At 42.9% G+C, this 24,515-nt stretch overlaps 2 protein-coding genes across 4 annotated transcripts; one reads left to right on the top strand and one right to left on the bottom strand.

The window, feature by feature from the left end:
- Positions 1-318: 318 nt before the first annotated feature.
- On the bottom strand, positions 319-15,039 carry CIB1 (calcium and integrin binding 1). The gene is made up of 7 exons (XM_066592761.1): positions 14,885-15,039; positions 11,696-11,730; positions 8,523-8,625; positions 6,876-7,029; positions 5,566-5,684; positions 3,748-3,836; positions 319-1,034 (listed from the first exon to the last, which is right to left on the bottom strand). Exons 1-7 carry the CDS (start codon positions 14,933-14,935, stop codon positions 1,013-1,015), a joined length of 573 nt encoding a protein of 190 aa, XP_066448858.1. The 5' UTR covers positions 14,936-15,039; the 3' UTR covers positions 319-1,012.
- Positions 15,040-15,367: 328 nt separating this feature from the next.
- GDPGP1 (GDP-D-glucose phosphorylase 1) lies at positions 15,368-17,664 on the top strand. 3 transcript variants are annotated; one of them, XM_066592758.1, is made up of 2 exons: positions 15,368-15,451; positions 16,357-17,664. In XM_066592758.1, exons 1-2 carry the CDS (start codon positions 15,413-15,415, stop codon positions 17,533-17,535), a joined length of 1,218 nt encoding a protein of 405 aa, XP_066448855.1. In that variant the 5' UTR covers positions 15,368-15,412; the 3' UTR covers positions 17,536-17,664. The 3 variants fall into 3 exon arrangements, with proteins under 3 accessions (XP_066448855.1, XP_066448854.1, XP_066448856.1); XM_066592757.1 differs by having other exon boundaries at positions 15,396-15,481; XM_066592759.1 differs by having other exon boundaries at positions 15,398-15,441.
- Positions 17,665-24,515: the final 6,851 nt, after the last annotated feature.

Here is a 24,515-nt window from a genome sequence, read left to right as displayed (position 1 = left end):
AATGTCCCATCTGTCTGCCACCCACTATCATATCTCATTCAAAATCCGATAATTCACATCTCCCTGCTATGAGCACAATGGCCAGTATCCAACCTCACTCACAAGATAGCACTTCACAAGTCATACGACATAATCAATTTACATACCGCTATCCTGTGACTTTGGCATGTCTGTATTTTCTGCAGGCGCATGGTCAGGAACTACTAACTAGCATGTGGCGAACAGGGTTGGTCTGACAGAGGATATTTTGACAATCGGCTCTTCAGGCACCAACTGAATCTTCTGAATAAAGAAGTGAGATGATAAAACAGGCGACACTTTATTTCATATAATTTATTTCTGATCACAACTTTATAATAAATCTGCTGTTTGTTAGATGCCAGAATTTAACTCTTGGTTAAAAAGGGAAAATTTTCAAAACAGTAAGTTGTGCAGTATCTCCCACATAAAAATAAATCAGTTCATAAAATAGCGAATCAATCATTATAAAATGTCTGAACATTAGAATTTTCCACCAAAACTGGAATTTTTATAATCAGAGTGACTTATCTGTAAAAGGATGAAAAATGTGAACGTTTCTAATAACTAAGAGGAAGATGACAGGCGCTACATCCCCTTACAATACATACATTGTATCCAGTTTAAAATAGTTTGCTAAAAGAAAAAAAATAAAATAAAAAATATACATGTGCCGGAGAGAATGAGGAGACTGTGAGAAATATATATAAAGCCATGATATAGGTTTACATCTTTATAGATCCTCTGCAGAAGAATGGAGCATAAACCGATTTTCGCACGTACATGGCCAGTGTATAGACATCTACACAAGTAAACAGCTGTGGCAATGAAGTGTATACGACCAACAGTAGTCACATGCATCATCATCAGTCAATGTGACTGACTTGGGTAGCCATTAGTGGAAGGACTTCCACACTAGTTCTCAGATGTCGATTGGCTCTTCAAGTGATAAATCCCAGTAGAGAAGTTCATTCCAGAAGTAAAGCAGCAACATTCATAGTATAATTTTGAAGGAGCTGAAAATAAAAATACAAAAAAACATTCATATTTCCAAATCAGAAATTCTTACAATTTCAAGTATTACATTATTGTAAGCAAATGTGTCATCATTGACCGATCTGCAAAGGTTAAAAGGTTATGGACAACTATGGAAACTTTTTTTTTTCCCTCTCTTCTTCTTCTTACTTAAATGCATGCGTTTTGTGCTGAAAGTTTTCTAAATGGGGTTTAATTAAAAACTCTGCAGTTTGGCTTCTGCAGCTTCTATATACCACTATATGTAGGAACTGCACGAAGTCTTTCACTAGCAGACCCATCAGTGAGCTTGTCTGACAACTCTGTTTAGGGCTAGAAACTAAAAGGCCCATTTAGACATGACGAATGTTGGGCAAACAATGCCCGACACTCATCCCTGTGTGTCCTTGCTAGGAGCACGGGAGCTAATGATACTTGTTCCCGTGCAGTAGCACCAGAGCTGGTATGTGCGGAGACAACTGTCGGGCATCCATCTAAATGGGCCCTAAGCCATTTTATGACCAAAACAAAGTTTATCTTTATTTGGGCCATAAATCAGCTAATAAGATCATTAAAGAAAGGACAGAGTGGCTGGAGACTAATGGCTCCTTTACAAAAGACGATTTATTGTTCAAATTCCCGCGCTCCCAAAGGAATCTGAACGATAATCATCCCGTGTAAACGCATGCAGCGACTGAACGACGAGACGATTTGAACAAATGTCTCCTTATTGTGAATGGAGGCGGGCGATGGTGGTGTGAGGGGGGATGTAAAAATGCTTTCTGGCCCATTGTAAGCAATGCCAGCGATAGCCACTGCTGTGTAACAGCACAGCAGCGAGCATTACTGGAATGAGTGACGGGCATCGGTTGCCCAAAAGTCATCAGACAAGCTCACTACCAGTGAGACACTCTGCAGCTTGCAGAGATATGCATGAGCTGCTGAAGGCAAACTATGCAAAGTTATAAGTTAAACCCTAGACTTGTGACCGCGCCAACTACAGTTTAGAAAGAACAGAAAGCCTACCAGCTTGATGCAAGTCAATATTGATACGAGAGGCCATGAGATTTTTTTGTGCCAGTCTAGTCTTTCAATCCTGTGATTTACATATTTTATACTTCTACTCAACCACCTATCCTACACAATATGCTGCAAAAAAAATGATAAGCATCTTATAGTGGGCTTTATCAAAACAGGTGGGTAGAAAAAAAAAAAAAAAGAAGTCTTCTTGATCTGGTAAAGAATTATATTTCCTTGTTTTGATAAAGTAGTATATTTTGGAGTTTGGATACTCTTAAGGCGAGTTAAACTAGAGGCCAAGTAGTGTGCTTTTTGCCTTCATTTGGCCGGTATGGGCAACAGATGGCAGCTTTTCCCGTCGTCAGAGTCTGTGGCTCGCATTAAAACCTAAACTGCTTCTGGAATCCCCTTGTCTCCATTTAGGATTAGGGAATACGCACATTGCCTTTTCAGAGCTGAATTAGTGGCCCCAATTCCACACACTAAAGTCAGAAGCCCACAATACAAAAAGCCCATCCCCTGAGTAAAAATTAGTAGGGCCTATCTTGAATCAAGTCTGTCATAAAGTGTATCAAGTCATGTGTCTTAATTCTGCGGGATGACAGGGAGAGATTAAAGGGCTTCAGTCATTTGAAAAGAAAAATTCAATACTTACCTAATCCTCCTTAGGCAGTCTTCTTACCACACCTTCTCTTCGCTGATCTTCTCCTGGCTCCTGCAGTCCCCCGAGGTCACATCACCTCCAGACGGCCTATTCTTCTTCTTCCGGTGATGAAGCGTTCACTGCCTAGCAGGGAGTGCCGAGCTATTGCAGAGACTGCGCATGCACGCCGTCTCTCTGCAATAGTATATGAACACTGGCGGCAAGACCGCACGCATGCGCAGTCTCTGCATTCCTTGCTAGGCAGGAAGAAGAAAAAGGGGACTTGCGGTGAGGTGACCCAGGGACTGGAGAAGATAAGCGAGGAGAAAATGCAGTATTGAAAACTGAAGAGGGAAGGAATAGGTAAGTATTCATTTATTTATTTTTCTAAATGACAAAACCCTGTTAAGGAGAGGAAGGGCACATGTGGCAAGCTTTTTACCAGCATCCTAATCCCAATTCTTTATCCCTTGAGGTCTGCCTAATGGCTGATTGCCATTCTCACACTTATTAGCCCAAGGGGAGATCCATGGCGTGAAAATTACTACTTCCTTCACACTGCCCTGAAAGGGAAGGGACAGTGTGACAACTTCCCACTAGAGTCAGGTTTCAAATAGCTACACCTTCCTACTCCAGTCCAGCGGCAGCCATGTAGAGTCTGTGATCGTGGACCTCTCCCCTCCGGTGTCTGCGTGCGTCATCCTGTATGCAGTACTGAGAGGTCAGTGCTGACAGACTAAGCGTTAGCTGCTGCCACCGCCATACAAGAACTGCAGGCTGGGCGAGTGAAATGCCTGTAGGGATGCTGCCCGGCCAGAGGAGGGGAGTTACTATTACTACTGGAGCCACTATGGAGGCAACAATAAGGCTGATGTGGCCTTCGGTGAACATGAGTTTGACACCCCTGTTCTAGACGAATGATATATGTATACTAATATTTTCCAGAAACCTTGACTTCCTGCCATCTTACCATGCGAATAGAGCAAACACTTCATTCTAAGTCACAGATCTGAAAACTAGCAATAAATTTGTGTCTCTTTTGAAATACATACCTGACAAAGTCAGGAGATCTGGAGATAACATGCTGGAATTCAGAGTGGTTTATTGTGCCATCCTTATCAATATCCGACTCTTCAAGGATCTAAGGGAGAAAAAGAACAGAGCTGTTACTGTTGTATTCACATCATGAACTTCATAAGTAGAGTACTTTGTACCTCCAGCTTGGAGTAAATTACTGGCAATTCCCCATCACATAAACACACCAAGAAAACATGATACTGTGTTATTCCGAATGCAGGGCTGTAGTAAAATAAAAACAGAGCTATACTTACCCCTGCAGTCCCACTGTGGTCCTCGGATTTGCTGTGATAGCTGATGTCACTGCAAGTCAGGTGACTGCTGCAGCCAATCAGAGGCTGCAGCATGTGACGTTCCTGAACTACTGGCATCATGTTGCTCAAGATAAGAGTGCCAATGCCTGGAGAACAAGCAGTGGCGCCAGGACCACAGTGAGGGGAGTACAGGAAGATGGGACTGATGAATATTCATGGTATTTCCTTCTCATTACCTCACTTTCCAGTCTAAATAGGGAATTAGCTTTACTGAACTAATGGACAGTTCTGAAACCACAAGTCAAGGACTGGAAATATAAAGGAGATTCACAATTGAGAGGGCAGCCATACACCGAAATGTGTCACATTTTTCACCTACCCTATAAGAAGCAGACTTTAAAGACTCTTTGAAACTTCTAGGTCTTCTGTATTTGTATTAGCGGCACTGCATCTTTGTGTATTAAAGCTTAAAACTTTAATAGCCTAGTCCGTGTTGTTCTGAACCTCAATGGTGTTAACTCTAGCTGCTGGAGAGCCGCTTGCAAGAATTGGGGACTTCTGGCCACTACCAGACGTGTTGGCAAGTACTTGGGGGGCATATGGACTGCATTGGGGGTGGTATTTACAGTTGCAAACTGAGCATAGTGTACAGAAGTTTCTGGAAGGTGCTGGATAATCCAGTCTTGTGCTTATGTGTATTGTCAGTACGTTTTAGGTTGTATTAATATGAAGTGTATTGCCTAGCTGCAGCACTGAATGGGTTACTGTCTGGAAATGTATCTTTTATAAGTCATGTGACTATGTTTGATAGGTGTTTGCAAGCTGGATAATTGGGTCTTTTCCTTTATTCTGCGTTTGGAGTAGAGTGTGCTGTGGAGAACTGGCCACATGCAGGTACCTTCAACCTGTATGTGGTGAAGATGGAAGAAGCGGAGAGGTGGCCTAGAAGTTTTCCTTAGGACCCCTACCCTGAAGTGTGAAGTCCACCGTGCAGAGTTCAAGTCTTGCAAAATGAGTGAGTGACCGGTAGAGAGTTCTTGTTCTACTACGGCGTATATTTTCCAGGAGCGGTGCTACACAGATAACTTGGACTGTGGGCCCAGTGTTATCCTGTGTCTGCCTCCCTGTCCTCATCACTAATTGTGTCTACACAGTGTTTTTGCTGCAACTACTTCATCTACCGTATTGTAATTTATGCAAGTTATTCCAGTAAAGTTCCAGTTGCCGACCGTTCGAGGCAATTGTGCATTTCACTACTACCCGTGTGTGTGGACTTTGTTACAGCTTCAGTTTTATAACAGGCCGTTACACTATTATCTGTAACTTACTCTCCGAGACCTTGTCACCTGAAGCAAAAATCAGTTATCAAGAGCAGAGACTACTCTAACAGACGAGTCACTGACATTGTGTGGTTTTAATGCTATACATGCACAGTATATAAGCAAAAAGAAGTGATCAGAACACTTGATAAATCCCCGATTTGACACTGTAGTCATATCATTGTAATCACTGAAAATAACTGTAATCACTGTAACTCACATTAACAATCAGCTGCCGCATCTCATTGTTGCTTAGTTTTGAATCGTCTTCTTCCCCTGTCAAATGATTCACCAGCGTCTCCAAATCTGTTTCACTTAGAGCTCCGTCTCCATCAAAATCTGTTAAAAAAAAAAGAAAAACAAGAATGGTGGCTTATCTGCAAGATAAAATATATCCCATAAAGAATGCTCCCATTCCACTTAACTACACTGGGGGCTCCTTATAACATACAGTTCTCATTTCTTAAAGGTGTTGTCCAGGAATTCAACAAAATAGCTGCTGTCCATACAGCCTGTGAGAAAACCCATTATAGGATGGGTTCAATACATCTTAAGGGGGAAAAGCCTAATGCCACACCATGACCATTTGCTTCAGCTGAGCATTGGTGTTTTCTCCCTGGGTAGAGGGGGAAGGGCCCATACATGGAAGTATTATTGGATAAATAATCGTTCAATTGTGCGAGAAGAAGTCATCGCTTGCTAATCATTCCGTGAAAAATGCAATCATTCGAAGACATTTCCAGACTCTTCTGACATATAAACAATGGACTAAACCAGCTACAAGGAAAAAAAAAAAATTGCTGAAAAATGTGAACTAATTTCTGCACGTAGAAACGGACAGCATTTGAAAGCAAACAACTCATTCGCTCATTCCAACGAATAATTGCCCCCTTGTAAAAGGAGTCTATTGTGGGGACTCATCTCCCAGGAGAACAAAAGAAACAGGCGCTGAACTTCAACGTTCCCGATCCTTCTTTCCGCCCAAGATAAAAAAAAAAAAAAAATAAGCTGGTGGAATCAAACAAAAGCAATAGAAGCATTTCTTTAGGTTGAGCAATGGGCATTCATCTTAACCCCCCTATGTTCTCCATCTATGCCTAGGGTTTTATGTGCCTATTTTGTGGTCACTGTTCCTTTCCAGAGTTGGATCTAAGGTATAAATAATTGTGATCAGTTTCAGATAGGACAAATTTGGCTGAAAATATTGGAGAAAATAGACACATATAATAACCCAACCAATCAGCCTTTCTATATCTCTTCTCCTGGATACATACAAGTCAGTCCAGACAATATAACCATCTACACAGTAACTTTTTACGCTCTTGACAGCTCCAGGAGGGAAACAAACATCAGTACAATCACCATTACTCTCGAGGATGTACTTGTAATAGATATGGTTGGGGTTAGGCAATAGTAATGATGCAAATCAATGACAGACCCCCAAAATGTTGTTCATGGGGATATGAGGAGCATCTTCTAGGTTTTTTTACCCACTAGGAAAATGATCTAAAAGATGCAAAACTTCCTTACCAAAGATTCTGAAGGCGTAATGAGACTTAACTTCAAGTGTGGCAGAGTCACTGAAAGCACTCAACATGTCAAGGAAATCTTCAAAGGACATGCTGCCATCAGCTTGTTCTGAAGTAGAGAAGACATGGCAAATCCGATGCCTGAAGGGGTTTGCCTGTAATAGAGAATTTTATTTCCGAAGAATATTTATTGAATTGTAGCATTGATATCATATTACTCTTTCCTATCAGCTTGATGACCGTAGTTGTCTCTCAAGCCATCATACAGACATGAAGAGGTTTTTAAGAATTAAAGGGGTTTCCCCATAATATTAGAGACAGCCATCGCCAGCATTCCCATTGAGATGAATTGAGCGGTGGTGCGCATACTTAATCACTGATCTATTCAATTGGGGACTTTAGTAAATCCTGATCAGTGGTAGTCCCAGTGGTCAGAGCTCCACCAAGCTAGTTATCCCCTATACTATGGAGTACAAAATGGGATTGGTTTCATGCAGGAGAAAGTACAAAACGTTCCATTAGTCCTATAGACTCCAGTAAAACTACTCTCTCTCTATGGCGATACAGTGAGGAAGAGCAGGGAGGTCGGGATCCCCGTTCTAGTTACATTTATTATCCATCTTGTGGCTATGATTATTATTTTTTGTTGGAAACCCCTTTAATGATTATCATGATGTGTATGGGTACCCTTAGGGTCCTATTACAAAAGCGCTAGCTATTATGGAGTTGTGCAAGTGAAGCCTGGCAATTAGCACTATTACACGCCATGAACGCTTGAGTGATAGCTCTAAATTGCCGGGCTAATTAGCAGTTATTGGGAAGATGTGAGTGCTAGTCTAATAGCAGCATTAGAGCATGTTCACATGGAATGGAAGTGTGGTAGATTTTCCAGTGAGACTGGCTGTGGAAAACCCACAGAGTTTACAATACAAGCATCGTGGATGGGATTTCAAGGAATCCTGTTCACACGCTGGAGAGAAGATCTGCAATGTAAACTCATCTGCAAATTTAAAACCTGCAGTATGGCATTTTATGATGCAGATTTTCAACGCAAATTTCGCTCCTTCCAACAAAGGGGGTAAAATCCACAGCCAACCTGGACCAAAATCCACTACAGAGAACCTACAACATGAGTATACCCTTAAAGAGGTATTCCCATCTCAGCTTATCATAATGGAGATGGGAAACTGCTGCCAAAGCTACTAGCCATCCGGTAGAGCTTATGGAAAGAGCCAAGTGCTTAGCGACATTGCCATAGCTCTCATTGAAGTGAAAGGGAGCTACGGAAACAGTAGCACAGCGCTCTACGTTGTTTCCGTAATTCGCTCTGCTACGCCATTTCAGGGGATCCCATTCACTTCAATGAGAGCTACGGAAACAGAGCTGCACTAAGCGCTCGGCTCCTTCCCATAGGTGGTCGGGACAGAGCAATCAGGCCATTAAAAGCGGAGATGGGAATACCCCTTTGAAGTCAAGAACATGATTGGTCCACAAGCACTGATATCCTGGCACTGATTTCATTGACAGAAGGCAACATAGGAAAATTGTTGAATTCACCTTCAGATTTTGAGGTGACGGAATTACGCTATATGGAAGAATGCGGGTTTCATCATTAGACAGCATTTACTTCAACAGGAAACACAATTACCTTTAATTCAGGCAAAGTGAGAAATCTCTCCTTGGGGAGTCTGACAGATTCAATGTTGCTTCTGTGTTCTTTCTGTATCATTTCACTGAATCTTTTATGAGCACTTTAGGATGAAATGGAAACAGAAGAGGCAATTATCAACTGTTATAAATAATACAAAACGGCACAATTCACTGTGAAAGATCCCACTGAAATAGGATATATGAAATACCATTTTAGGTGCTTCTGCAGTAAAACAAAGTTCAATTACAGTGCAGAAAGTCAAGACTTCTGTAAGATATGTAATGCCAGCAGGCCGCTGCGCTGTGAATATTAAAGACCTGACGCTTCCCAATGTCTAAAATCAATGACTTGATCTCCCACTAGTGGCCGATCAGCAAACTATTCTGGATGCAACGGAACTAAAGGAAAAAAAAATAATTTGAAACTGCCTGTAAAAGTCAGTCATTGACTCGCCCGCTTCAGCCAAAATTATGTAAAGGAATTCTGAAATAGAAGAGCGGAGTGCCTCCATTCAGACCCTTCATCTGCCATTTATTGCAAAGAATGGCTACAATGTTCATGTGTTTCGCTGGGAGATCTGATACATTCATGCTTTATATGGACAGTTCAAATGGGAAGATGGAACAATACCTCTGCAGCGCCACCTTGAAAGGGTGAAAGGACACCCTTCCTGACCCCCCCCCCATCTATAGGCCTGTCACTAACTAAGCCAGAACCCTATTGCACACTGATGAGGAGCACAAAACAAACAAACTGCTGTCTATGTATGGGATTCTTGCTTGGCTTACAATTCGTAGTTACTGTTATAAGGCTGGTCTAAAAGGTCTGACATTGACTTGCAGGAATTCTGCCTTCCAATAGGTGGCGCTGCAGAGGTATTGTTCCAATCCTCCATTTGCATATTTCCCAGAGGAGCATGGCTGGCCATATAAGTCTCCTCACACCTTCTAGGCGCTCTCCCTAAGGAGAAACAATACCCTGTCTGACCCATGGACAGTTCATTAATGAGTGTTAAGCAATGCTGCATTTCCCCGAGGTAGCATGGTAAGGGAATTGAACATTTGCTTATCATTGGGGGAATCTTCTTATAAAAATGGATTCTTAAAAGCCGACAAACTCCGAATTGAGCTTGAAAAGATTGTCTCATGAAGACAAACCCAGTGCATAGACCCTATTAAGGTATATGGATTTCATACAATGGGTCCCCAGCTTTAAACCCCCTCTACAAGCTAGAACAGAGAAATTTCAAGTTGGCAACAAATTTACCAGGCAAAGTTTACTGTTTGCTGAGGGTGCTGGGAGCGGCACCCGGGATGAGCAGCTAATTGGCCAATCAGCGGCTTTTGGAAAGAGGTTGTTGCTAGAGAGACAACCAATATGGCTGCCATTACCTAGATGTTAGTGTACATGGTTCTACAATACAGCATGTCCTGTTGATGCATGATTGTGACGGATTGTTCCTCAGGGCTATAATAAAGGGGATGACAACTCCTGCGGGACCTGCAATGGCAGCTATATTGGCTGTCAAACAGCAACAGCCATCAATAACTAAAAGAGAAAAAAAAAAGGTCTACCATGAAAGGTTAAGGTGGTTTTTAAATTCTGTTTTATGTAGTGTAAGGCTTATTATAATAGACAATTAAATATTTAGTATTGCTTAGCAACAATCAGCAACAAGCCCAGCATATTAGTAGGACTAAGTAAGCATTATCACCATAGGAAAAAAACAAGGAAACTGAAGAAGTAATTGGATCCAGTCATAAGTGCAAAGTACATAGCTGGATATTGCACTCTGCAAGCAATGACCTCACTAACAGTAGAACGCTTCAAGGGCTTTTCTCAGTAATGACATTCATTCTCGACCCACAGGACAGGGATTTCTGAGAGCCCCACCGATCCCCACACTCCATATTCCCATGTGTGCATGCGTGACTACCGCTTCTTTCCTTCAATGGGAAGAAGGAAGATTGCAGAGTGTATCAACTTTTCCATCACGTCCCCCCAGCACAATAAACTAAGTCATGGTGCCGTTAGGGGAGGCGAGTGGGAGCTGGGGATGTATTTTTAAATGTTTTTTGTTTTTTTTTTTTTACATACTCTCCCCCTCCAGCGGTGTCCTTCTCTTTACTTTTGGCGGTGCACAAAAATCTGACTCTAATCAGAATCCCGTGACTGGGCTCTCCTATGCAAGAGCACATGCGCATAAGACTCTAGAGAGAGTCTGATTTTCATGTGCCGCCAGTACTTCAGAGGAGAGAGGAGGACACGTGATATAATATAGTCACCTCCCGTAACAGAAATATGACTTAGTTTATGGTGCTGTAGGAAGGTGACCGGCTCCCTTTAAGTAAACTTATTACTACATAGGGGACAGAATAGACATTTTCAGAAGTGACGGGTGTGGCAGAAAAGAAGTTTATATACTGCTATATACCGATGTGTCCACTGGGGAATTATGTCTGTTGCCACAACTTGGCACGGTTCGGGTAATATAATAGTGCTTTAGGTCAGGACTACATACCTTTGTTGCAGGGCATTAAATTCAGAACACATTTGTGCTCCTAAAAAGGGCAATGAGTTGCACAATGAATAACAGTCGCTTCATCACAGGAGGGATCACGGCAGATGGATGGGACCACCGGAGTTTTGCTCACATTGGTCCTTTAACCCCTTCAGTGGCAGGTTTATTATTACCATGTCATGCCTCACAGGGCAGGTTTTTAAATAAGAGTCAACAATGCATTTAATCTCGCAAGCATTTATTAAGGAATGTAACAATCACATTGCAACATTTTTTGTGATGAAAGAATACATAACAATTTTGGAAAATAATTTCCAAATTTTGGAGGAAGGAGATTTTCTGGGCGTGCCACTAAAGGGGTTAAAGGGATTTGCCCAAGACCTATTTCCTTGATTGGAGATTTCTCACAGCACCCTGTGCAACGGGAGCCAGAGAACCACCAGGCAAGGAAAAACTGAAGTTTAGCATTACGACCCCATCAGTCCCAGGAATGGTGAGGGTCTGGGCATTCGAACAACCCCCAATCAGAAAGCCATGGTGTCTCATAATCATTTCTAAAAAAAAACCTTAACAATTCTACTAATGTAATCCTATTCTTGCACCACATGACAGCAGTACACAAATACCAAAGACATAGTATAAGACTTACAGCAGGATTTCCTGTTTGGTCAGGTATGTCAGCTCCTAGGTAGAAAAAGGAAAAAAAAGAAATGAGCCCAGTAATAAGACATTTCTATAGGTGCTACAGTATCACATATAATATATAAATATTACACACACATAGTACACAAGAAAAAAACAGGGACAGATGGGTGCCAGCAGTGTGGGAACAGTACGGAACGGCTTTGGTAAGTTATCTGTATCAAAACTTTGTTATAAATCATGGAAAGCCCCCTGAATAGAGATGTCCAAAAACTATTTCAGCAGGAGCGTGTGAGGAATTCATTGCACATATGGCTGCAAATGCAACACTTGCATATACCCATCGCCCCTGTGATCGGGTGAGAAATCGGCTTTTGGACAGAATTGTTTTTGTCACAGTGAGGGTTCTATTGTATCTCTAAAACGTAACTTTTAATCATCAATAAAAAATAAAAAGGATTTTGTATCTCAAGATCCTAAATTCTAGACACACACAAACAAAAAAACTATAAAAAAACTGCACCCCTGTATTTTAGAAAGGGGAAAGCAGTGTATGAACCGCCTAGACGACCGGTATTTTGTACCAACGGTATCGGATTTTCTATCCCTGTATCCCGTGGTATACGTCCTAAAGCTAGAGAAGAATCTAGGTCGGCTCACTAAGAATAATGTTCCCAGCTTAGTTAAATTGCTGCAGCTATTCAATGGGTAGGAGACAGAAAAAACCCCGCCTTTAGAGCAGGTGCATTGTTCCTCCCATAGATAGATGTTGCCTTTTCTGTCAGAAATCCGTAAGTGTGAGAGCAATCACGCTTTTTCGGCTGATTTCACAGAGATCAGATGTATAGCTGACATCTAAGTATAGCTAAAGCTCAACAAAGTTTTTTGAGAGCTATGGCCAACAAAAAGTGCAGTACACAAGGGGCTGGTGCTGCTACTTAGTTATTTTTGTTCCTGCAATTTCCCTTTGGGGGAAACTGGGTTTATTGATTTGTTTTGCCTAGTGATAGGATCGTCTATCTCCCTCAATCCTTGAGGTTAAATTTCCTGATTTTGGGATTGACCGATTAGCTAGAAGCTGACTTATTTTGTTCTCAAATTTTTGTGGTTCCTGATGAGGCTACGCCATCCGTAGCGGAAACGCGTTGAACCCACGGAATAATTTATTTGGCAGTTTTGTGTACTGCACTTTTTGTTCACACGGACGATTCTTCTTCCGGTGATGAAGCGTCCATTCTATGCAGTCTCCATCCTGCAGGGCAATGTATGCTATATCACTAGTGACATAGCGTTCATAGCCTAGCAGGGAGTGACGAGCTATTGCCGAGACTGTGCATGCACGCTGTCTCTCTGCAATAGTATATGAACTCTCACGGCAGCATGCATGCGGAGTCTCAGCAATAGCTCGGCATTCCTTCCTAGGCAGTGAACGTTACGTCACTAGTGATGTCACCTACACTGACCTGCAGGAAGAAGGATGCAGAGAAGAGACGCATGATAACAAGGAGGAGGATCCAGACGGCTTGCGGTGTCCCGGGGGATAGGAGAAGATAAGGGAGGAGAAGGTGCTTGAAGAAGGCTGCCTGGGGAGGAATAGGCAAGTATTGATTTTTTTTTTCTAGTAACAAAACCCCTTTAACTGGAGCAACCAGTATCAGACAGCTGCTGCCAAGGCAAATAGGATGATGGAGGACATCAAAAGAGGTCTACAGGCACATGACGAGAACATTGTTCTTCCTCTTTACAAGTCACTGATCAGACCACACATGGAATATTGTGGACAGTTTTGGGCAGCGGTACTCAAGAAGGACATATCAGAGCTTGAGCAGGTACAAAGGCGGGCGACTAAAGTAATAAATGGAATGGGCAGACTACAATACCCAGAGAGAGGTAATCAAAATTGGGGTTATTTCGTTTACAAAAAAGATGTCTAAGGGGCGACCTAATAACTATGTATAAATATATTAGGGGACAATACAGAGATCTCTCCCATCTATTTATACCCAGGACTGTGACTGTAACTATGGCTAGAGGAAAGAAGGTTTCCACACAGACACAGAAGGGGGTTCTTCACTGTAAGAGTAGTGAGACTATGGAACTCTCTGCCTGAGGACATGATAATGGCGAACTCACTAAAAGAGCTCGAGGGGCATGAATGTCTTTCTTGAGCGTTACAATATTACATGTTATATCGCTGATTACTTCAGAAGGGTCGGTGATCCGGGGATTATTCTGATTGCCACACTGGAGTCGAGAAGGAATTTATTACCTTGAATGGGGAAATTGGCTTCTGCTTCATTAGGGATTGGATCACCATTGGAGGGTACTAAGTTGAACAGCATGGATATATATATCATTTTAGGCCTTACCTACTATGTTACATGAAGCATATTCAGGTGTATTTGGTCATATCTGATACCACTAAAATGGTTGTCAGTATAGAGTTGGGCACCATCAAGTCTATTTTCTCAGAAACTACAAAAGAACGCCTTCCTAAAATTTTGTGGTAAGAAATGTCAGTATACGGGGCATATATATATATATATATATTTTATTTATTTTTTTCCCCCTTCAACCTTCTTTCTGTAATGGTTCGGTTCAAAAAAAAAAAAAAGAAGGTTTTGTTCCAATTTTACTTTTCATTTGCATTGGAATTAGTGTTAGCAATAATGTTACAAATCTACATATCATGAAGACAATGGCACCCGCACATTTTCCTACATCCAATAGTTACCAAGATATGAATATGAAACATTTGTAGTTCTTGGAGACCAACAGAAAATGGACTCCCAGTAGATCTTGTCCCAATGGGGCTGAAAATATATATTATAGTAACAAATCAATGCAAAAAGTTTCATTAAAAAAAAAAAAAAAAAAAAGAGATGGCTGTGTGTTCCCCCTTGGGTGGTACAAGGGGCACAGTTATGTTTCTCTGAACTTATCAGGACACTGTTATGGGGCGCCGGCTGCCATTGTGGAGTCAGTTAATGTATATGACAGTTCAATGGACCCTTATAAGTGCTACATCTAGAAACCCCAGGAGTTAGTTGGCGGTCATGGAGAACACGCACGAGTTGTTAGGACAGCTTTAACCAGCTATATTATTATTTCTGGGGTGCCCCTCTAACTTGCTCAGTAACAAGGAAGTAACAGGCGGTCGATAACTTCTCACTACACCGTCCGTGCTGTCGCCTACCTGGTACTCGGTGAGGATCTGCTTGGACAGCTGGCTGTTGGACGCCCCCATAATGAAGTCTTCCTCCAAGTTCCCCGCAGCTTCAGCCCTGGAAACAACACTAAAAACTTCCGCCACTGCGTCACCAGCTGGGAAAACGGCCGATTTGCATATTTCATGAGACCCCGCCCACTGACTGATATATGGGCGTGGTTATGGCAAGAATATGTAATAGTATGCGAAGAGCGGGCGTGACGGCCATGTGCCACTGAGAAAGCAGCGATGTGGAGGTTCCGTCCATTTCCCTCACAAAGAGGGGTGTAACTGATCTGTGTCTTCGAGTTTGGGGAGCTGTTCTGTGGAGTATATTCTGTATTATAGCTGTAGGTTATGTAGAATATGATGAGCGTTATTTTATGAGTTGTGTGCGCATCCCTGCTGGTGGGGAGTGTGTAGTGTGGACCCCCCTTCCCTGTAGTTGTGTTGGTACGGTCGGACCAGGAAGCGGCTGCGCTCTGTACTGCAGTGTGAGCGGCCGGCGGAGTATGAATGAGATGGAGGATGCTGGAGCCCTACAGGTGGGCGCTGGTGTGTGGCTCAGAGAGCAGGAGCGGGGATGTAGGGAGCAGTACTCAGCCAGTCACTGGGCACATTATTGGTACAGGGCACATAACTACCGTAGTAGGGAGGTACATTACTGATAGGGGGCATAGTTCTGATTAGGGGCACATAACTAGTACGAAGGCGCATTACTAGTAGGGAGGTGCATTACTACCCTGTTTCCCTGAAGATAAGACATAGCATGATTTTCCAGAATTTTTGAGGATGCAGAATGATTTTTCAGGCTTTTTGAGGATGCTTGAAATATAAGCCCTACTCCAAAGTTAAGCCCTGCCAACAATTAATTTAAAAAAGTCAATTTAAATAGTGTCCAGGCAGTTATACATGTAAAAAAGTTAAACCTTTTTGAACAAAAATTAATAGACACTGTCTTATTTTTGGGGGAAACACGGTAGTAGGGAGGCCCGTTACTGGTGGAGGGTCCATTACTATTAGGGGGGTACATTACTGGTGGAGGGTACATTACTGGTAGGGCTCATTCACACCAACGTATTTGAATTGCGTATCATGTGTGTGTATAACGCGGTACGTTGCCGCAATTCAAAGACTTTGATTTTCGCGTTTCACACTAGCGGTTTTTCATTGTGTGTAATACACGCATTAATAATAAAGTGCGCAGCATGTTCTATGTTACCACGTATTACCGTATTGATCTCTACGGGTGCGTATAAAACACTGTACATGTGCAATACCTCGTGTATATGAGGTGTTTATACACAACACTGCTAAGATACAGAGCAGGGTGCCCTGCACAGCGACAGCCGGCTCATGTTCCTTTAAATTGTGATTATATCCACTGCATGTTTCCGTGATGGTGGCCATCTTTAGGGTGCCACACGTAATGAAGCACTAATCCTCATTTGTCTTATCAGGACACGTATGTGAACATAGGTGATGGAGACATGGAGTTAAAGCACTCCGCTAGTTTCAATGGAGCCATCATCAAAGAATATAGATATACAGAAGAGGACTATATCGTGCCAGGGATCACATGGCGGCGGAGGAGACAATATGTAGAAGACAAACGTTTTCTTTCTGACTTTGATACAACCCTGCAGTCCAGGTGGGTTGAGAAGATGGAACAGGGTCTCTTTCGCTATCCACTTTGGAGCTTACAAACCAAGATTTTACCTGGCAGCGTGAAGTATGTGGCACAGCTCAATGTCAAGAGGGGTGTGGAGAGGAGAAAGCCTCAGGACATAAAGAGCATCCAAGAAAAATTCAACCCAAGCCAATTCAACTTTAATAAGATGAAGCATGATGAGATTCTCTTTCAGATAGTCAGATCCCCAACCGAGGAAGGGGCTAGTGGAGATAGTAACCCTAGTCATGTCTCTGCCCTTCCTGGCAGTCGGCATAACCGCACCCTGGTGGTGATTAACGTTAGTCCTCTTGAGTTTGGACATGTTCTATTTATACCAGAACCATCACTTTGCTTGACTCAGATTTTGACCCCAGATCTAGCATTGCTCGGAGTGGAATCCATTCTTCTCAGCGGTCACCCAGGGTTTAGGGTTGGCTTTAACAGCCTTGGAGGGTTTGCATCTGTAAACCACTTACATTTACATGGATATTATTTGGATGAAGAGCTACTGATTGAATCGGCACCGAGCAAACCTTTGTGCCCCCATATTAACTTCCACCAACTAACTCATTTTCCCGCTCCGGGTTTCTTTTTTTACACGGATGGGAAAGACATGACATCCGTCTCCCGTAGGATATGCCGAGTTACAGATTACTTTGTGACTCGAAACATTGCGCACAACTTGTTCATGACAAGAGGTTGCGATCCAGCCAAGAGTGGCTGCTTGGAGTCAAGGGAAGGGATCCGAGTGGTCATCTGGGCCAGACAGTCCTGTTTTGGGGCCAAGGAGGAATCCGCATTCAACGTGGCTCTCTGTGAACTCGCAGGTCACCTGCCCTTCAAAAGTGAGGAAGATTTCAATACACTGACTGAGGAATCTGTGATCAGCATTGTGAAGGGCCACCTCTTCTCTGATGATGACTTCAACAGATTATCATTGGAGTTAGTAGAACATTTAACACATTGACTGAGGGTGGTAATGTGCCATCAAGCCCCTTCTGTAATGTCTATCTTATCTGGGTTCTGCGGATTGCCTTACTTGTGTATAACTATAGTATGAATCTCACCGGCTTTCATTAAATTTTTCCGGAAATGACATATATATTTGGGGGACATACTGTATAAGTTGATAATCTTCATTGCCATTAAAGGGGTGGTCGTGCCATCGTTGAAAGTTAACTTCTATCCATAGTCATCAATTCAGGGTGCAACCTGTTCTCGGGATTGGGGAGGGTTCTAGTAGTCAGATCCTCATCAATCCGAAAGTTATTCCCTATCCTGATAGGGAACAACGTCTAATCACGATACAAACCCTCTAAAAGGCACATTACCTTTTTAAGAATGTCATTTTTCTTTTAATGTTTGTTCTGACTACTGGGAGCATTTCCAATAGACACCAGGAAGTAAAATGGGAACTAGGCATTTCCTGTGAAAAAGAAAAGTGCATTTTCCGTGAGATGTCCGTTCACATAGTGGTGCCATTATCTGGCAACATTCCTTATGTGAAACAGCATGAAGAGATGAAAAGCGTGCTTTTGCTTCTGCTCAGGGGTGTAAGAAGTAGCATGAGCCTAAAGGCGGCCTCACATGAGCGCAGGCGCAAAAAACGCACATGATAGCGTGACGTTTGGCGCCATGAGCGTTGTGCTATCGCTGTGCAGCCTAATTAGTACCAGATGTGTTTGATTTCCTGTGAAATTGCGCAGCAAATTGCCTAATTACATAGGTATTGGGTTTGCCCCCCCCATCCCTTTCATCCATGGACCTCTATGAGGTCTTTGATGCGCAAATACGCAACTTGCTCTATTTTTCTGCGCATTTTTCACGCATGTAGAATGCGCACAAAAAAAACTAAATTTTAATGAACCCATTCAAATCAGTGAGTTCTATTCTCTGCCTATTGTGCACGCAATAATGTCCTTGTGAGTACACCCTAATAGTAATGTAATGTAATGGTGCGTCACTCCGCCATGACTACCTTCAGCAGCAAGTTTAGAACATGAAAACCTTATGGCTATTTTGGTTTCCCTAATACACATGTAATAAACAGTACAGGGATGGTGAAAACTGTTATGTTGGAGTAGAGAGATACAAAACACAGTTATTTCATAGTGTAGGGAAATTGTTGTCAGTGAGGTCACAGAAAAGAGATGATGAACAGTCAAAATACTAACGACGACCTGTCTGTCCGTGAGTGGGTTTGTGAGTGACTTACATGCTCCGCCCCGATCACATGATGGTGAAGTCATCAAAAGTCCTTCATTCATCCCCAGGGAGGGAGTTACATGCTCTGCCCCTGATCACATGATGGTGACATCATCACAGGTCCTGTATGCACATGGCTGCTGTCCGGTTAGGGGTTAGTTAATAGTCCATAGCAACTCAGGCCGCTGGGGGTTTGTAGGGGATGGAGTCTTCCCGTAATCTGCACAGGGATGTAGAACCTGTGATACCGTCACCGTCATGTGATCAGGGGCGGGGCATGTAACACACGGGATTAGCGTCACCGTCATGTGATCAGGGGCGGAGCATGGTGGTGACATTATCACAGGTCCTTCATCAGAGCTGTATGTGATGTACATGTAGCAGTGCTGTGTGTGTGTGTTATACATCCCTTACAAATCCCTGTGGCCTCAGTTGCTATGGAATACTAACGATCACCTGTCTGTCAATGAGTGACTGTGTCCATTACATGTGAAGATGCCACTGTCATAGTCACTGTTCCTCTTAGCTCCATCCCTGATCACATGACAGTGACGTCATCACAGGTCCTTCAGCCCTGTGATCTTCTACAAACCCCCACTGCCTCAGTTGCTATGGAAACAGCAGTAGTCAGTCTGGCAGTTTGTGACACAGCTGCACATCTGAGTGAAGACTTCAATAAATGACACCACACAAATGTCCACATACATAGCTGGCGGTGTATATTAACCCTTTCCAATCCACTGTCTGACGTCTTAAGACATGATTTATGGCTGTACAGCTCCGATGTTGGAAGACGTCCGTCGGGGTTTTCATACTGTCTATTGCCAGCCTCTATGCTGTCGGAGCTTATCCAACGGGTCACCTCATGCAGTACTGGCTTTAGCCAGCATATAGCGCCGTTGTATAATGGCAGAAAAAGAGTAAGCCGCCTAGGAAAACCAGGATACAAATTTGATTGGAAAGGGTTAACCAACAACATTGAAACATAGTCCTTCCTCATTATCTTCACATCTCCTGAACGTGATACCATGTGATCTCAAGTGCTAATGCAGCCAACACCAGTTCAGCCTTCATCTAATCGTCAACTGTTGTCCAGTGTTGAAACAAACTGTCACTGTTGTGCAAACATGTCACCACAGAGGGTTCAACACTGCCGTGAAGCTAATGCAGCTTACATGACAGCGACAAGCCACGATTTCTCCTCAGCGAACAGCTGACGTTCATAAAACACATGCAGCTCATATGCAAAAGCAATGTAGCAGAGCTCTGTGTGTGTGACGTGCATGTACCCCAGCTGTGTGTGTGTGACATGCATGTAGCAGAGCTGAGTGTGTGTAATGTGCATGTAGCAGAACTGTGTATGTATGACGTGCATGTAGCACAGCTGTGTGTGTGTGACGTGCATGTAGCACAGCTGTGTGTAATGTGCATGTAGCAGAGCTGTGTGTGTGACGTGCATGTACTACGGCTGTGTGGCTCATTGTGCCACCAGAAACACTGGTAGTATAATTTCCTATTAATTACTATCAAAATCATAACGACCACCTGTCCATCTGTGAGTGAGTTACATGCTCTGCCCCTGATCACATGACGGTGACATCGGCAAAGGTCCTCAAACATAAAACAGCGCGTGTGATGTGCATGTAGCAGAGTTGTGTGGCGCATTGCACCACTGGTGTGATGGTCTGAGGGCCCATCGCATATAATGGTCAGTGATGTGAGGGACGATGACAGCTCAGCGATATGTTCAGGACATCCTGCAGACACATGTGTTCCTCTCATTGCGGCTTCCAAGAGGCATTTTCCAGCAGGATAATGCTCAGCTGCACACACAAGGGTGTCACAGGAATGTCTCTATAACATTGTCACACTCCCGTGGCCTGCCCGATTACCAGATTTATTGCTAACTGACAGCCTATGAGTTTGTATGGTCTAGAGGCTTACTTAGTGATATGCGGACCAATATATGCCGCAGGATACTATACAGGACCTGTATGCCTCTGCCTGCTTGTATCACATCTTGTATCCAAGCTAGAGGCGGTACAACCAGATACTAGAGCCTCCTTGTTCGTCTGTATCACATCTTGTATCCAAGTTAGAGGCGGTACAACAGGATACTAGAGCCTCCATGCCCACCTGTATCACATCTTGTATCCAAGCTAGAGGTGGTACAACAGGGTACTAGAGCCTCCATGTCCGCCTGTATTATATCTTGTATCCAAGCTAGAGGCGGTACTAGAGCCTCTATGCCCGCCTGTATCACATCTTGTATCCAAGCTAGAGGTGGTACAACGGGGTACTAGAGCCTCCATGTCCGCCTGTATTTTATCTTGTATCCAAGATAGAAGTGGTACAACAGGGTACTAGAGCCTCCATGTCCGCCTGTATTATATCTTGTATCCAAGCTAGAGGCGGTACTAGAGCCTCCATGCCCACCCATATCACATCTTGTATCCAAGCTAGAGTTGGTTCAACAGGGTACTAGAGCCTCCATGCCCGCCTGTATCACATCTTGTATCCAAGCTAGAGGCGGTAAAACAGGATACTAGAGCCTCCATACCCACCCGTATCACATCTTGTATCCAAGCTAGAGGTGGTACAACAGGGTACTAGAGCCTCCATGCCCTCTTGTATCACATCTTGTATCCAAGCTAGAGGTGGTACAACAGGATACTATAGCCTCCCTTCAAGTGCTCAGTTTTTCACAATAAATTATCCTTTTGCTCTGATATTGTAATCCCTTATATAAATGTTACAATTACAGATGAGCGAGCGTACTCGGCCACGCCCCTTTTTCGACCGAGCACCGCGATTTTCGAGTACTTCCGTACTCAGGCGAAAAGATTCGGGGGGCGGGGGGGTTGCAGCGGGGAGTGGGGGGGAGAGGGAGAGAGAGAGGGCTCCCCCCTGTTCCCCGTTGCTACCCCCCGCTCCGCCACGCCGGCGCCCCCCGAATCTTTTCACCCGAGTACGGAAGTACTCGAAAATCGCGGTGCTCGATCGAGTAATTACTCGAAACGAGTACGTTCGCTCATCTCTAGTTACAATCACACAGAGAAAGTTTCATTCAATTCTGACAACTTCTTCTAAGTGCTAATTTTTTAAGCCTTTTTTTATTTTAGTGGAGCTTGACAAACCACAATTCTGGCATTGCACATTTGTTATTCTTACGTCATTCACTGTCCATAATAAATAATACAATATTTTGATATTTCAAACTTTTATGGATGCGGTGATACCAAATATGTTAATTTTTATTGTTTTGATTTTTTTACATGAAGACTGGGGCAGAGAGTTTTCTAGCTTGGATACAAGATGTGATACGGGTGAGCAAAGAGACTTTAGTACCCTGTTATACCGCCTCTAGCTTGGATACAAGATGTAATACGGGCGAACATGGAGGCTCTAGTACCCTGTTGTACTGCCTCTAGCTTCGATGTAATATGTGATATGGACCGTTCATCTAATCACCACAACTCTTATCATTTACATATGTAACTGCATGCCGAGTTTCTCAGAAAAATGACTTCCCCCATATTGGTATCAGTAAATCCTGCCGCTCAGGGTGCATTCAGACGACCATATATCGTCTGGGTTTTCACGCCCAGCCAATATACGACGTCTCTCTCTGCAGGGGGAGGAGGCCGGGAGCAGTGCTCTGAGCTCCTGTCCCCTCTCTGCCTCCTCTCCACCCCCTCTCCGCCCCTCTGCACTATTTGCAATGAGAGGAGGCGGAATGGGGTGTGGCTAAGTTCTGGGAATTAGCTCTGCCCCGTCCCACCTCTCCTCATTAAAAATAGTGCAGGGGGGTGGAGAGGGGGCGGGAGCTCAGAGCACTGCTCCCGAGTCTTCCAGCCTCCTCCCCCTGCAGAGAGAGACGCCGTATATCAGCCGGTGTGAAAACCGAGCCGATATACAGTTGTCTGAATGCGCCCTTACTCTGTAAAAATAAGCTATCATCAGAAAAATTAAAAAGTTATGGTGCGTCAGAATGTGGTGACATTAAGCATGTTTTTAAAGGTTTTATTTTTTTTGGAGGGTTTGTCCCCAAATGGTGGATTTTCTGCAGCAGAAAAAAATCTGCAGTTTTGTGTAGATTTTGTTGCGGATCCGCAGCAGATTTAACCTATTCTATTAAGCCCTATAGTATATACAATTACGTCCTGCAGCGTTGGGGTATGTATGAAGGGTGATCTCCCTCCATACAATGCCGATGCTGAATGTTTCTTACACCCACCGGCAACAGCTCCAATAAGCCTTCAAATGCCTGAGCTGTTAGCCCTTTAAATGCCGCTTACAAAACTGACAGCAGCATTTAAATCCCCTGGACAATTTTCAGGAGTCCTGTACAGCCCCCCATGATGAGGTCGCAGGGAGCCGTGTGGGTGTCATGGCAGCCAGTGGCCTTCTGAAAGGCCCCGGTGCTGTCATGGCACAATGCCCGAGGGGTGGCTTGATAGAACGCCTGCCCAGTTGCAGTATGATGGCATTACATCATACTGCAAGAGCGATCAAAGAATCGTAAGTTGTTATCTCCTCTGGGGACTAAGAAAAAAGTAAAAATAAGATTAATAAAGTTTTAGTAATTATTAAAGAACAAAAAAGTAATAAAAGTTTTAAAACCTTTTTGCTATATTTATAATAAAAGAATCTAAACAATAAAACAAAAATACATATTTGGTATCACTACGTCCGTAAATGTCTCATCCATCAAAGTAATGCATTATTTATCCCGCACGATGAACATCATCAGAAAAAAATTAAGAATGCCAGAAATGCGGTCTAAGAATTTCTGGTCCACCTGTCTCCAAGAAAAAAATGCAATAGAAGCGATCAAAAAGTTGGATGTATTCCAAAATGGTACCATCACAAAGTTCAGGACTTCCCGCAAAAATTAAGTCCTCGCACAACTATGTCGACGGAAAAATAAAAAAGCTACGGGTGTCAGAAGATTATTTTAAAAATTTAAATATCTTTGAAAAAAATAAAAGTAGTACAGAAAAAAAAATACATATACAAGTTTGGTATCGTAGTAATCGTACTGACCCCTAGAATAACGTTATCAGGTCATTTTTGTTGCAGTTTGTACGTCGTAGAAAAAAGACGCACTGAAAGATGGCGGAATGTCGTTTTCTTTCCTTTTACTCCAGTTAAAATTTTTTTTACGGTTTTCAGTACATTCTACGGTACATTAAATAGCACCATTGAAAAATACAACTTTTGCCGCAAAAAAACAAGATGCAGACAGCGACGTTGATGGTTACATAAAAGAGTTATGATTTTTTAAAAGGGGAGAGAAGAAAATCAAAAGAAAAAAAAAGAGCCGCGTCATTAAGGGGTTAAATGAACAAAATCCACTTGAAAATTTTTTATGCTGCAGTAAATCCACCATGTGGGAATATACTGTACAAGTAGTAAAACATAACAAAAGCCATAAAAATGGTGCGCAGCTGTAATAGTAGTGAGCCTCAGAATACAGCCAACATGTAAATTTTACTGCACCCCCCTCCCCACACACACCGAAAAAGAAGCACAAATGTGTTTTTCCCATTTCATCCCATTATTATACATCATATGGGTACATTTTCTGACATCATTAAAAAAATATAAAACACAAGTCCTGATATGATGGGAAAATAAAAAGTTATGATTTTTTCATACAAGTGATAGAAACGTGGATTAGTGGAAAAAGTGACCCAAAAGATAAAAAGTCATCCTGTCATTGAGTTTTCAGCACCTCAA

Source organism: Eleutherodactylus coqui, chromosome 2 (assembly GCF_035609145.1).
Source record: "Eleutherodactylus coqui strain aEleCoq1 chromosome 2, aEleCoq1.hap1, whole genome shotgun sequence".
Lineage (NCBI taxonomy): Eukaryota > Metazoa > Chordata > Amphibia > Anura > Eleutherodactylidae > Eleutherodactylus > Eleutherodactylus coqui.
This window is presented reverse-complemented; position numbering and strand designations above follow the sequence as displayed.